The 13,897-nt window shown below is 51.0% G+C and overlaps 1 protein-coding gene across 1 annotated transcript; it reads left to right on the plus strand.

Annotated features, from left to right (window-relative positions):
* Positions 1-9,719: 9,719 nt before the first annotated feature.
* Positions 9,720-12,132, plus strand: IZUMO1R (IZUMO1 receptor, JUNO). The gene is made up of 4 exons (XM_078059179.1): positions 9,720-9,860; positions 10,590-10,811; positions 11,212-11,347; positions 11,455-12,132. Exons 1-4 carry the CDS (start codon positions 9,720-9,722, stop codon positions 11,847-11,849), a joined length of 894 nt encoding a protein of 297 aa, XP_077915305.1. The 3' UTR covers positions 11,850-12,132.
* The last annotated feature ends 1,765 nt before the right edge of the window (positions 12,133-13,897 follow it).

Raw genomic sequence — 13,897 nt, forward strand, 5'->3', positions numbered from 1 at the left:
CAGTAGAAAGGAGTGATGGTATTTAGGGTTGCTGCGTAATAACCTGAGTGACACCCATGGCCCAGTGCCCTAACAGGCATGCAGTACTTTGCAGATTTTATTATAAGATTTTAAGTGCCAAGGAATAATTCAACAGACCTTTTTTTCCCCTGTTTAATGTAATACAGGAAAACACAGACTTTTAAGCTAGATAGAACTACACTCAAATCCTTATTTATTCCTTCCATTACTCATGGACTTTATTAAGTTCTACAAAACATCCTCATAACAACATCTAGATTAGTGCTCCTGAATAACAGGGGATACTAACCTAGACAAGCGGACATACGAAACTGACAATTACAGTCTACTCTTGTCAACTTGGCACCTGTACAGCTCTTAAACCATACTTAATCTCCAAGTAAGGACAATAAAGTCATACTTCCACAAGATACAATTATCCCATAAACAACCAGAAATATGCTAATCCATTCCCCAGAAGAGGATTCAGATCCTTGGGTGATATTCACTCTTATCCTTTGATATCCTGTAACTTAAATACTGTGACATAAAGTTAACTACTACTAATACATCTTATATTAGAGGGTAAGGAGAGAAGACCTCAAACAACTTGTATAACCTGTCTGAGGTCATCTGTAAAATGGGTTTATAATACTTATGCAGGGTTATTTGCTCATTCATCAGCAGTCATTTGTATCAATCAATACAAACTATATAGTATACAGTGTTGAAACGGACACATCTTTGCCCCTGACTACCATATAAGGCAATGAGATGAGGTCTATCAAGAGTGTGCCATGTGGCCTAGAACAAAGTAATGCTTGAGAAGCCTCAGTTGACTTCCCCTTCCTCCTAGGATGGGGAAGCCACAGGTCTCAGAATAACCAGTGGTAGCTTGTGTCTCTTCACTCTACCCAAAGGGACCATTCATCCTGCAGTAGAAAGTCCAGAAAATTTCTTCTGAATCCAAAGAAGCCACCATGCCAGAGACATAGAGAAGATAGAGATATTTCTACATTTCTGTGGATGTGTGCAGTGCTTTGTCTTTACGGACAATACAGTAAGATGACTCAGTGGTTCCTCTTAAACGCCAGTATCCATAGCAACCAGATATTCCAAAAGCTTTGGTAAATAAACAACAGAATCATCAACTCAAGTGTGAGCAGACACTTAGCAAATTAAAATCTAGTTTTGTAAACTGAAGTAATTGAATATTCACAACCATTAACATTTTCCAGAGAATTAAGTCTTAAGTAAACATAATACATTCAAGAGCTTCACACAGGGTTATATTATAGTGTTTATAAAAGAGGTCATGGAAGAATCACAAAATTCACTTTTCTAGAAATGGCAACTGCTTAATCATTGCATTACCAGAAGGCAATTTACCCACAGTTTCTTGCAAAATTGATTTTTCCCATCTCCATCTTTTCATCTGTAGGTACAAGGGCCTATGGAGTCAAATATTTGCCAGTTTAAAATGATTTGCTTTCTACCACTTTCTTTCTATAAACAACAAAACACATTATGGACCTTCCAACCCTTCTGTGCATTTTCTCAGGCATTTTCAATATAAGATCAAGACCAAGACATAAAGACAAAAACAAATCTAGAAAGATATTTCATAAATCAAAGAAAATATACAACTGACCCAATTCCATTTTTGAACTTGAAATTGTGTACATGTCCAAGAGAAAAAGAATTCACCAACCACATTTGCCAAGCCTCATGGTTATCAGAGCTGTGGGGAGTCAAGAAGATGAGCAAGAAGAGACCTTCCAAGCACAGGTCATTCAGTAATAAGTGAGAGGTGAATGAGGGACAGAAAAACAATTAAAAAAAAAAAAAAAGGTGGAAATCCACAAGCTTGTATACCACATACACATCACTCTTATCACTCTGACCATACACAAAAACTAGTTTTTGGGGAAAATGGGTTGATCTCTAGAGTTCCTAGAATTTGTCCTGGTATGCTTCTTAGTAAAAAATGAATCATAGGAGAGAATCCTTCTTACCAAAAAAATCACTTGTTCATTCAACAAACACCTACTGAGTGTCTACCGTGTACCAGAGACAGACGCGGTCTCTACCAGTCCAGGAGCTTTCAGACCAGTAGGGAAAATGTGAGTCAGCAGGCTATTCCACGATAGTGTGGCATCATGGTAGAGGTCACCCATGGGCTGTGACAGCACCAGGAGGGACACCTAACTTAGACTTGGGCTCCCTTGAATGTGGACCACTCCAAATTGAGACCTAAAAAATAAAGTGTCTGTTAAGGGAAGTACTAAGAGCGTTGAGGGAAGGGGCAAGGTCCCAAGTGAAAGGGAACAGCATGTGTGAAGATCTGAGGCAAAAGTGACCACAGAATGTTGAAAGTATTAAAGTTGGTTCAGTTTAGCTGGGGTTCTGGACCCTGTCTCTTTCTCTCACAGGTGGGATAGGATGATGGTTACAATTTTAAGACTAACACCAGCATTGGCTCACATCCCATAGACGGTGGGAGGGGGAAATGGAGGGGGGGCACAATGGTGCTAAACATGCTCTAAACAGCCATGCCTGGACGGGGCCACTAAACCATATGTATTATAACCATGTCAATTTGTTCCAGTGTAAAAGATCCTCTGAAAGGACCTGCTGATAGGTTTGGGCCTTTCCAAACAAATTTTCAATTTTAAATATACTAGGCAGGCGTGCTGGAACGTTCAAGGGATGGGTGCTGGAAATTGGACCATGAAGAAAGAGCACTGTCCACGGGCTCAGAAAGACTGGGTTCTGCATGTAGGCGCAGGCCCCTGTGCGTTGTCGGGATGTGGCACATACCACTCACTCATTTATTCAGACATTTAAAGGCTTGTATATGGACCATTAACTAGGGGCTAGCAGCAGCAGGATAAGATAAAGTCCTCACCCTCAGGGAGCTCAGAATCTACATGGGGAGGCAAGCAAATATGCAGAAGATTATACCACCTTGTGATCAATGCAATACTAAAAAGAAGTACAGAAAGCCATGTGAGTCCACAGAAGGGACCCGAACCCAAGGAGGGGCAAAGGTAGCCTGCCTAGAGATGACGATGCTTGAGGGGAGCCCCAGAGGATGAGAACTCGAGTGAAGACTCAGGGAAAGACATTCGTGGCAGATGGAGCTGTGGGTGCGAAGGTACAGAGCAGTGGCAAATTCAGACAGCAGCAAGCATGTCAGTACGGCAAGTGTATAGCGTGAGGATGGGGAGGGGACGAAGAGGAGTTTCCAGAGTAACCAAGTGCCAGGCCATGAAGAATTCTGCATGTCATGTTAAAGTGTTTGTACGACGTGGGGGAGAAAAAAAAGAGGCCATGACCTGGATGACTAGAAGAATAAAGGTCCCATTAACCAACGTAGAAAAGCAGATTGAATGGGGAGCGAACAGCTGGGTCATATTGAATGTAAGGTGCCTGTTGGAAATCCAAGTAAAATACTACTGGAGATAGATCAACACACACACACACACACTCACACACACACACACACACACACATCGGCCATTCTACAGGTCAGGACTGGAGAAAGATTTAGAAATTATCTGCATATAGGAGATCATGCACAGTGTAGAAAGAAAAGAGGCCCAAGGACAGAGTTCAAAAAAACACTTAAATGGCAGATGGAGGAAATGGAGCCTACCAAGGAGACAGAGAAGGAACAAGTCAAGATGTTGGAGGGAAACCAGGACAGAGTGGAGCCCTGGGAATCAAGGAAAAGGTGAATTTCAAGAAGGCTGGAGGGATTACCTTGGTCAAAGGCAGCCAAAAGGTCAAGTATGATACAGAATGACCCTTCCCATTGCGTAGAACAATTTGGAGGTTGCTAGTGAATTTGGCAAGAGTGGGTTCTATGGGATGGTGAGTACAAGCTGAATACCAGTGGTTGATAAATGAATGTGAGGTGACACATGGAACCACAATGAACATACACAGGTCTTTCAGGAAGCAAGGCTGGGAAGAGAGAGAGACAGGTTTGTAGCTGGGGCAAAACTCGGAGTCAAGAGATATTTGCGGGGAGGGATGTTGGGAGGACTGAAAGAGAAAATGGGCTGATCTCAGCTGCACATTGTCAAACTGCCTGCAAACCTCAGTCACTTATTAACACGGTCTCCCGGACACCCAGCAGTAGCCTGGTTTGAGTGTCACAGTGAGACATGGCAACGGGGAAACTGTGTTGAAGAGAGAAGAATCTAGCAGCCTGAGAAGAAAAATAAGTAGGAAACTAAAGACACTTGTTCTTTGTGGCATACCTTCTCTGGTTTTCAGCTCATCTCTTTCCCGTAGGACCTTGATGTTTTTCTCTCTCTCTACCTGCTTAGACTCTCTTCAACACCTGACAGGCTTCCCACTCATTTCCTTTGTTATGATGAGACTGAAAAAGTGGTCTCTTCAAGGGGTAATGAAAGCCCCAGCATTTACACACTGAAATCTCACAGAAATCACCAGAAACTGAGATGATCCCCTGTGAAAAAGTCTGAGGGTTAGGGAGAAAATTGAAGGGTGAGGGAAGGCGGAGCGGAGAAGGAGGGGAGAGAGAGGAGGAGGGTGAGGAGAGAGGACAGGGAACAGAAAATGAGAGGTTCTTTCTAACTCCAGGGGGGGGAGCATAGGTGAGGGTGGAATAAAGGGGGGAGAGGATGGGGAGGGGCAAGGAGAGGGAATAAGTCAGGTTAAACTGGGGAAGCATGTGAATTAAAACAGTGTGTATAAGAAATGCAGTTTTAGGGGCGCTTGGGTGGCTCAGTCAGTTAAGCATCCTGCTCTTGGTTTCGGCTCAGGCTGTGATCTCAGGGTCGTGAGACTGAGCCCCGGGTCAGGAGCTGCACTCAGTGGGGGGTCTGCTGGAGTTTCTCTCCCTCTGCTTCTCCCCGTGCACTTGTGCGCAAGGGCCTGCGCTCTCTCTCTCTCTCTAATAAATAAATAAATCTTAAAAAAAAAAAAAAGAAATGCGCTTTTATTCTACTCAGGTATTTTCTGCTCACTTACCCCACAAACACGTGCTGGCTGGCCACTCTGGGCCAGGCACCGTGTTTGGTGCGTGAGCAGTACTGTGCCTGCCCCGAGCTGAAGCAGCCATTCACAAGGACGGGCGGTAAATCCCACAGCAGGGGCCAGCGTAAGACCCTGAGAGAACAACTCACCAATCCTGGGCGGGTGGGGGGGGGCACAAAAGTTCCCTAAGAAGCCATCCGTCCTCTGAGCTGACGGGTCAGGAGGAGGTAGCAGCCACAGAGCGTGCGCTCGGAGAGAACCGCCGGGCAGAGTGAGGGCACAGGGCAGTCACGGTGTCAGCATGAGGAGCGCCTGCGGACAGACACACAACAGATTAGCAGGGAAAGTAAACAGCGACCTAATGAAACAGGGTCCTTGCGATAGGTTAAGGATTTGGGACTTATGTTAAGCCCAGAAGGCTTTTTAAAAAAACATGGGAGTATCCTAACCACCTTTACCTTTTAAAAAGATCATTCCAAAGGGAGGGGGGAAACACCTGCAGGCAAATATTGAACTTGGTTAATGGTAAGGATGCACAGATTAGGAGGAAGTATACTGAGGTCTGTGATTTACTTGGAAATGCATGACGGAAAAGAAGCCTGGTGGGTAACTAGAAGGCTGGAAGGCTGGCTAGATGTGGGACAACGAAAATACAGTAAAATGGTAATGGTAAACCGAAGTGGTGGGGATAGGGGGCTCATTGTAAAATTCTCTCAACTTTCCTTATGTTTGAAAATGTTCATAATAAAATACGGGGAAATTTAGATCATTCTGGCTGCTTGGAGAACGTTCTAGGAAGGGACACAGGAGCCAGTGAGGAGGTGGTTGCAGTAATTGAGGCAAGAGGTAGTCATGGCCCCCGAAACTGGGGAGAAACAGGAAGAGAAGAATTTGAATTCCAGAGCCATTTCGGAAGTTACATCAACGGTTTGGTGAGGGAACAGCTGTGGAGGGAAGGCAGGCTAGGGATAAACAACACACCTACCAATCAAGAGTTGAGCAAGGATGGCCAATAGATTTTGGGGTGAAAAGAAGGACTCATAAGAGCCATGAAGAACTCTGAGTCACCGGTGTGCCCTTCAACTGGCCTCTGACTTCAGGTCCTCACCAGGAGATTCCTGGCACGAATTCTTTGCCTTCCCGGTCTGCTCTGGAACTCGTGGGGAACTCAGTGGGCTGTGGCAACTTGGCACCCCTCGAGCAGAGCAGGGGGGACAGCCGGAGAGTGGCTACTTCCCTGCAGGGGCTGGGCTGCTCCCGCCCCCCCGCCTCCAGCCCTCCCCTCAGCCCTCCCCGAGCGCCACTGCAGCTCTGCTCTTGTCAATTTAAGTGCTCTGTTTTCTCAGAACAAAAGTTGTTTGGGGTCAGCTGCTTCAAATGGCTTCTTCATCCTCAGCCAGCTTTAATTTATCAGCTTTCAGCTGCAAACCAGATTTCTCGGGAGGACTCAATCACAATAAAGCAAAAATGAGTTTTCCTCAGGGCTGCAAACTGCCTCTCAGCTGGAGCAGATGTTGGCCTGATGGTTCTGGGAGAGGCAGCCTCCGGGGTCCCTCCCCAGGGTCCCTCCCTCCCCGGAGTCCCTCCCTCCCCAGCACCTGCGCAGATTGTAATTTCAGCTCATTTCCTACAAGCCTTGCGCTGGAGACTGTTAGCAAGCCCCTCCTCGACCTTCTTCCCAAACGTCCTGTTTTCCATTTCCATAATTACTTCTGGGCCTCAGTGCTGGAGGCTTCTCCTTGTCACGCCCAGGGCCTTGGGAGGCTTAGGCGCCTCGGGAGTGTTTGTGAGGACTTGAGCAGGGCGGGCAGGCCACATCCACGGGGATGCGCCTGGCCACAGAAATGCAGTGACTGTTTGGCATCGGACCCTAAAAGGGGGACTCCCAACTCTGCTTAAGGACATGGGAGCCTGGCGGCACCTGCGTGGCTCAGTCGGTTAAGCGGCTGCCTTCAGCTCAGGTCATGATCCCAGGGTCCTGGGATCGAGCCCCACATCGGGCTCCCTGCTCAGCGGGAAGCCTGCTTTTCCCTCTGCCCCTGCTCCCACTCAGTCTCTCTCTCTCTCTCAAATAAATCTTTAAAAATTAAAGAAAAAAAAGGACATGGGAGGCTGGGCCAATAATCATCACTGCTCCCAAATAAAGCTAGACACACATGCCTCCCGGCAACCGTCTGATTCTGGCCTTTGACTTTCTGAAAAACAGACCTCACTTGAGACCCAGACAGCATCTACCCCTTCAGTCTTGGAGGGAACCCACTCAGGTAGCCCTTAGGCATCAGATATGAAGCTCTGCCCCTCCCCCAGCTGAGCCTCAGGCTCCCCACAGTGAAATCGGGGAGGGCGTTCAGGCTGGGGGTCATTTCTAGGGGTGAGTCAGACCATGGAGCGCAGGCTGGGTCCTTCGTGGCGCTCAGCCCGCCGCGGTGGTGACCACGGGGCGGAGAACTCCATTTTCCGGCATGATGACTAACTCACGTCTGCACATCAGCTACGTAGCTGAGCAACCCAGAGTGGGCTTTGTGTGCTTCAAGTATAAAAATGCTCTTATTGTTCTAATTTCCTAGGTATTGGTAACACTTCAGTCACTTTGGCTGCTTGTCCCTTGGAGAGGGGACTTGTTTTAGGAAACAGGCAAGGAGAGGGGCTCCTTTTCCAGCGTTTTCATCATCTTTGGGCCTCTCCCAAGAGTCCTGTTCGAGTGTCCCAGCCTCTCCTGGTTGAGAAGGACTTTCTTGTGAACATGATCACTGCCGAGGACACTTGCAGAATATTTCACGGGACAGGGGCCTCTGCATGCTCAGGGAGATCGTTTTGTGGGCTGTGGGGGGGACTGTTTTGGTTTTGTTGGTTTGGGCTTTGGTCACACATTTAAATTCTTGGGTCTCCAAGGCCCTGCTTTATCTCTGGGCCACGGTGTCTGTTCCCCAGCAGGAACCTTAGCTCCTGTGCGCTGACAGAGGTCGCTGTCACTCGAGCCACCAGGTGGTGCATCCCAGGCGTCTGAGCCGAGGAAGGGGCAGGTGGAGAGGCAGGCAGACCGGGGCAGGGACCCAGAGACAAAGGCTTCACAGGATAAAGGAAAAGAATTAAGCCAAAAGACTTACTTTGTGCCAGGCACGATGCCAAGTCCTTTCTGTGAATTTTCTCTTTCATTTCTTTCCCCCAGCCATCCCTGTTATGAAACAGCCCTTTATACTATAAAGAGGCCAACTTGGAGAGTGGGCCACGTTCTCCAGGTCATCCAGCTGGCCCGGGGCAGAGCAAAGGGCAGAAGTCAGCCGCTGACCAGAGCTCAGGATCCTTCCCGCTCCCGGGTCTCTGCTTCTCTGAGGAAGTGGAAGCCTCCAGCTCCAGCCACAGGAGGCCCCTCCACCTGGGTGAGATGGATGCCCTTGAACTGGCGCCACCTGGAGCTCTGTGCCCGCACCTGGGCGGCTGGGGAGTGGAGGGGGCGATAAATGGGCAAGATGGCAGCCTCCCATCTCTGGAAGTGGGAGGGAGCGGCTCCTGCTTTGAAAGTAAGTATTCGAAAAGCACTAGAAGGGGCAGCATCTTTCCTCTGTTCCCCTGTTACAGCAGCTTCTTTAAAGATACCGGATGGCCGCAGCTGGGCCTGACACGGGAGTGGGGGCAGCTGCACGTTTGGGCTTGAGGGTGGGCTTGGAAGGTGGGGCCGTGGTCTCCATCCCCAGCACACTGGCCGCTCTAAACTCAGGTGAGGCCAGGGGTTTTCAGTTTCACTGAGATGGGCCACGGGGGCCTTCCTGCAAGGCCCGGGGGACTGTGGGAGCCAGGGGCTCCTGGGGGCGTGAAGGCCGAGGGAGCCCTGTTTCCCAAGGCATTGGGCACTGGACACAGGGTGCTCTTCTGCCTTTCTTCTTTTTAGTCTCTCGTTCCCCTCCCTCGCGTTAACAGTACTACCCAGAACCGAGTGGGAAACACAGCGCTCAACAAGCAGCAAGGGGAAAGCAAGCCAGGCTCCGCGCTCCCGCCTGAGGAGCGGGCTGTGGGTGTGCAAGGCTGGCCCAGCTGACTCTGTGTGGGCACGCTCCCCCTGGGCTCTGCGTCCCGCGGCTCGCGCTCGGAGGGTCGGAGCGTCGGAGATGGGTTGGGGCTGCTGGAAGCAGAGCTACTGCTCCCTGGGGAGGACCAGCTGCTTGGGGTGGGGGGCTGCATGGATGCCTCAGGGGGGCTGCCATCAGGGCTGGCCTTCGATGGCATAAGGATGCACCTGTCCCACCACCCCATCCCACCGTGTCCTCTGCGCCCTGTAGAATCTGGTTACGGAGCATTTGCTCTGTTACTCATCCAAGATCTCTGGATGATCTCTGGAAGATCTCTGGATCTCTGGAAGTGCTCTGACTTCCCAGCCCACATGTCAGGGGGCTGGAAAGTCTGCCTCCCAGGGGGATGCTCCAGGATAAGTTCCCAGGCTGGAGCCATTCCACGCTGACCCTCCCTCACCTTAGGGCTGGTCTCTTCCTGGGAGTCTATTTTTGGGGGTGGGTGTCAGAATGCTAAGGCGTGTTCCACCTGCCCTGACATTTTATGATGCCACCTCTGATAGAGGTCCTACAAGCAGCCAGAGGGTCATGGTCACTTGAGAGAGCCCTGAAACCCATCCTCACTCCTTGGGATGGCGGAGGGCATGGAGTGCCTATCCCATCTATCGCACAGGCAGGCGGGGCTCCTGTCTGCAGTCGGCCATGGAACGGTGGTGGCAGCTCCTGTTAGGGCTATGGACAGTCACGCCGCCCACCTGGGCTGGGGACGAGCTGCTCAATGTCTGCATGAACACCAAACACCACAAGCGAGAGCCTGGCCCAGAAGACAAGCTCTACGAGGAGGTACGGAGGCCGGACCTTGCCTGGGGGTGGGAGTGAGGCTGCTTTGGCAGATCAGGGAAGGGACACAAATTCCACGACAGTTTCTGAGCCACCATCAACCCTGACTCATGTGGTTCCTTACATTGGCACTGAGGCCAAGGCCACTGGAGGGACACTGTGGCCTTTTGAGATCATAGCCATTGAGTGCTTCAAAGTTCCCATCTCTGAGCTGCCCAGCCTGGGGGAACAGGGGCAGATGGTGATCCCAGAGGCCCAGCCCTGGTTCAGCATAGATGCAAACAAGGTCCTCCTCCTCTAGCCTTCTTCCTACCAATAGGCACTGGGGAGACCTAGGATTTAGGCAACCCCTCCCCAAGCCCTAAAGGCAGTTGACGGGGGTGGGGGGGGTGGGGGGGGGTGGGGGGGTGGGCACGGGGGAGGCAGGGAGGGGTTGTGGAGCTGGCCTTTCCCTGTGAGCGCTTCTTAGTGCTCCACATCCCCCTGGGGTTCGTGGGGCTCCTCTGCCACCCCCCGGGAGCTGAGACCCTGAAAACCTGTTTCTAGAGGACTGCAGCAGCCTGTGGTGGGGAGATCAGCATGCAGGGCCCTTTGGCTGGGGATTCTGACACATTCTCAGCATTTCTTCTATATGAGTATGATCGGCTTGAAGCCATCCCACTTGCCCAGGTCCTCCTCCGTCTCCTGCATCTTAGCCAACCCCATGCCTTTTCCTTCTTCATCGGCCTTCAGTGCCTCCCCTGGCAAGACAACGCCTGCTGCACGGCGGGCACCAGCTGGGAAGCCCACCTGGACGTGTCCCTGCTCTACAACTTCAGCTTGCTCCACTGTGGGGTGATGATGCCAGGCTGCGAGAAGCACTTCCTCCAGGCCGTCTGCTTCTACGAGTGCTCCCCGAACCTGGGGCCTTGGATCCGGAAGGTCAGAAGGCTGGGCTGGGGAGGCGGGAGGCATGTCCGCGCAGTGCCCTGTTACTAAGGGCCTGAGCCCCGCGATGCTGGCAGGAGCAGGCTGCGCTGTCCCCCTACAGACAAGAGCAGAGTCAGAGGCCGGGTTGGGGAAAAGGTCAGAGAGGAAGCCACCTCGGGCCCTGCAGAACAGCGTAGCGGGCAAGAGATGAGGACTGTAGGATGAGGGACTACTGCAATCCCATTCTTCTGGATGCAGGAAGCTGTGTAGCCTGGGCCAAACAATTGAGCCTCTGAGCCTCCTTGTTCTCCTGGGTAAAGCAATGCTTACAGACTCCATAAGAGAATCTATTCAGAGGGTACCTGGCACAAGTACCCTCGTCGCTACTGACGACCTTCAAATGATTGCTATTAGCATTCTTGTCTCCTGCCATGCCTGTACCCAGATGGACTCGGGCGGGCCAGGAGAGCGAATTCTGGATGCGCCCCTGTGCCAGGAGGACTGTGAGCAGTGGTGGGAAGACTGCCGTACATCTTACACTTGCAAATCCAACTGGCATGGCAGCTGGGACCACAGTGGGGGTGAGTGGTGCTCGGCAGGGACCCCACCTGGAGGCAAGCGCAAGCTCCCTCTGCTCCCCGAGGGCAAAGGACGGGGAGGTAAGGGTGTGCCTCCATCCCCCCTACAGGAAAGAACCACTGCCCTGCAAGGGCCGTCTGCCGCCCTTTCCCCCATTACTTCCCCACCCCGGCTGACCTGTGTGAGAAGATTTGGAGCCGCTCCTTCAAGGCGAGCCCCGAGCACCGGGGCAGCGGACAGTGCCTGCAGAAGTGGTTTGAGCCTGCTCAGTGCAACCCCAATGTGGCTGTGGCCCGCCTCTTTGCCAGCACGGCCCTGTCCTGGGAAGGCTCCTACATGCTCATGGCCTTCTCCCTGCTCCTGTCATTCCTATCCCAAAGCCCCTTCTTCTCCCACCCGCAGTCCTGTGCTCCCCCAGCTGTGGGTCAGGCTGGGCCACGGCAGCCCCCTTTCTTGGGTCCTTCAAATGGAGCAGCACGGGCTGGGGGGTGGGGAAGACACTGAGGCTGCAGATGCTGGTCCCCGAGCCGTGAGCATTCAGTTCAAGGCCTCCACCCCACCCTCCTCTGCTCTGTTCTGCCTTCCTCTGCCTGGAAGGCAGCCAGGGGCTGGGAGCGCCAACGTGACCTGCCCCCTTCCACCTTTATGGCCAGTGGGACTCTGATGTGGGACTCCAGGCCCTTCTCATCCAGTGCATGCCCACCTCCTTCCGTGGCAGAGCTGGTGGTCACAGCCCTGGCCTCCCTTCCCACGATGGTGCCTCCAATAAAACAGCAGTTGACCTTTCCCCTCTGTGTGACCCCCTCTGTCCTAGCTCTATGGTCAGGGAGTCAGGCTGCACAAAGAGGGAGCCAGTCCACCGGCCGCACTGAAGTCTCGAAGTTGGTTGCCACTTTTAACTCATAACAATTAGCTTCTTCACATGTGCCAGGACCTCTCATTACATCCTCACAACACCTCCTGGTGGGAAGACTTTCAACACCGCCTCCCCCCCTCCATAAGCGGTACGCCATACAGAAGACCCAAAGGCAGGGTAAGGACCACCCAGACCATCGGTTTTATTTTGGATACAAGACTGAAGCCCCTCAACTGCTTTAGGCATTTCCAGTTCTTTTTTTTTTTTTTTTTTTTTTTTTGAGAGAGCACAAGCAGCGGCCGGTGGGGCAGGGGTGGTGGGCAGAAGGAGAGGGAGAAGCAGACTCCCCGCTGAGCAGGGAGCCTGATGTGGGGGTTTGATCCCAAGACTCTGGGATCATGACCCAGGACAGATGCTTAACGGACTGAGCCACCCAGGCGCCCCATTTCCTGTTCTTTTAACCCCAGAATCACAACACACAGCTCTGGAATTCTGGAAGCCAAGCTCTAATCCGGTTTTACCACTTTCTATATGACTTTTGGCAAGTCCATTGGCCTTCATTTAAGACTGTCTATGCTTCCCTCTCCCCTGAGAGGAACGAGGGAGTTGGACTCCATGATTTTAACTTACAAAAAGAAAAAGGAAAAAGCCAATGCCATTGTTTGTTGGGATATAGTCTGTGCTTCTCAGGCAGTCCCACACCCTAAAGAACAAGACAGAAGTCAGAACTGAACTCGAGAAGGGGCACTGGGGCAGCCTTCACATCCCTTCTGTAAGTAGACTGGGAGCCGACCCACCCACTCAGAACCATCCAGAGCCTGAAGCCCAGCAGCTTCTCAGCATAGATGGTGCCGTCCCTACAACCTTTTCGTTGACAAAGAGGGTTTCTAATATGTCAGCACCTGAGGTAGTTGGCTTTTCCAACAGTTACTCATTCTCACCAGACATCAGTAAGCCTTGCTTATAATTAAACTCTATCTCCATTCCTCCCATGCTTACCCTGAATGTGCTCCTTCACTGAACAGATCCTGTCACAGGGAGGGCACTCGAGTTCTAAAACCAGTGAGGACAGACCTCCTAACTGAGGTGCTCAGAGTCTGGAGTAGGACACGGACACTAGCAGTGGAGACAAAGCACTTGGCTTTTGGGGAGCCTGAAAGAATAGGGACTGGGCTGGGGGTCCTCACAAAGGGAGTGATGCCTGAGTCCACTGAAGAAAGGTCTCTTCATTAGGCACACACACACACAAAAAATGCTAAACAAAAACCAGCCAGTCCCTAAAGCATGAACTATCTGAAGCAGGAACTTCACCTGCTCTTAAGTGAATCAATAAATTATGGCTTCAAAAATACATATAGTTAAAATTTCTTAAGAATTAAGGACTTGGAGTGTCTGAGGATATGTGTGTGGTAATAAAGCTGAGAGTTGAATGACTTTTAAAAAGTATTTTTAGGGGCCCCTGGGTGGCTCGGTCAGTTAAGCGACTGCCTTCAGCTCAGGTCATGATCTCAGGGTCCTGGGATCAAGCCCAACATCAGGCTCCCTGTTCAGCAGGGAACCTTCTTCTCCCTCTCCCTCTGCTGCTCCTCCTACTTGTGCTCTCTCGCTCTCTCTCTGTCAAATAAATAAAAATAAAATCTTAAATATTTTTAGGTATTTTTACCTAAACATAATCAAAGTAAGGTTAAAATTGAGT

This window comes from Halichoerus grypus, chromosome 11 (assembly GCF_964656455.1).
Source record: "Halichoerus grypus chromosome 11, mHalGry1.hap1.1, whole genome shotgun sequence".
In the NCBI taxonomy this organism is placed as follows: Eukaryota; Metazoa; Chordata; class Mammalia; order Carnivora; family Phocidae; genus Halichoerus; species Halichoerus grypus.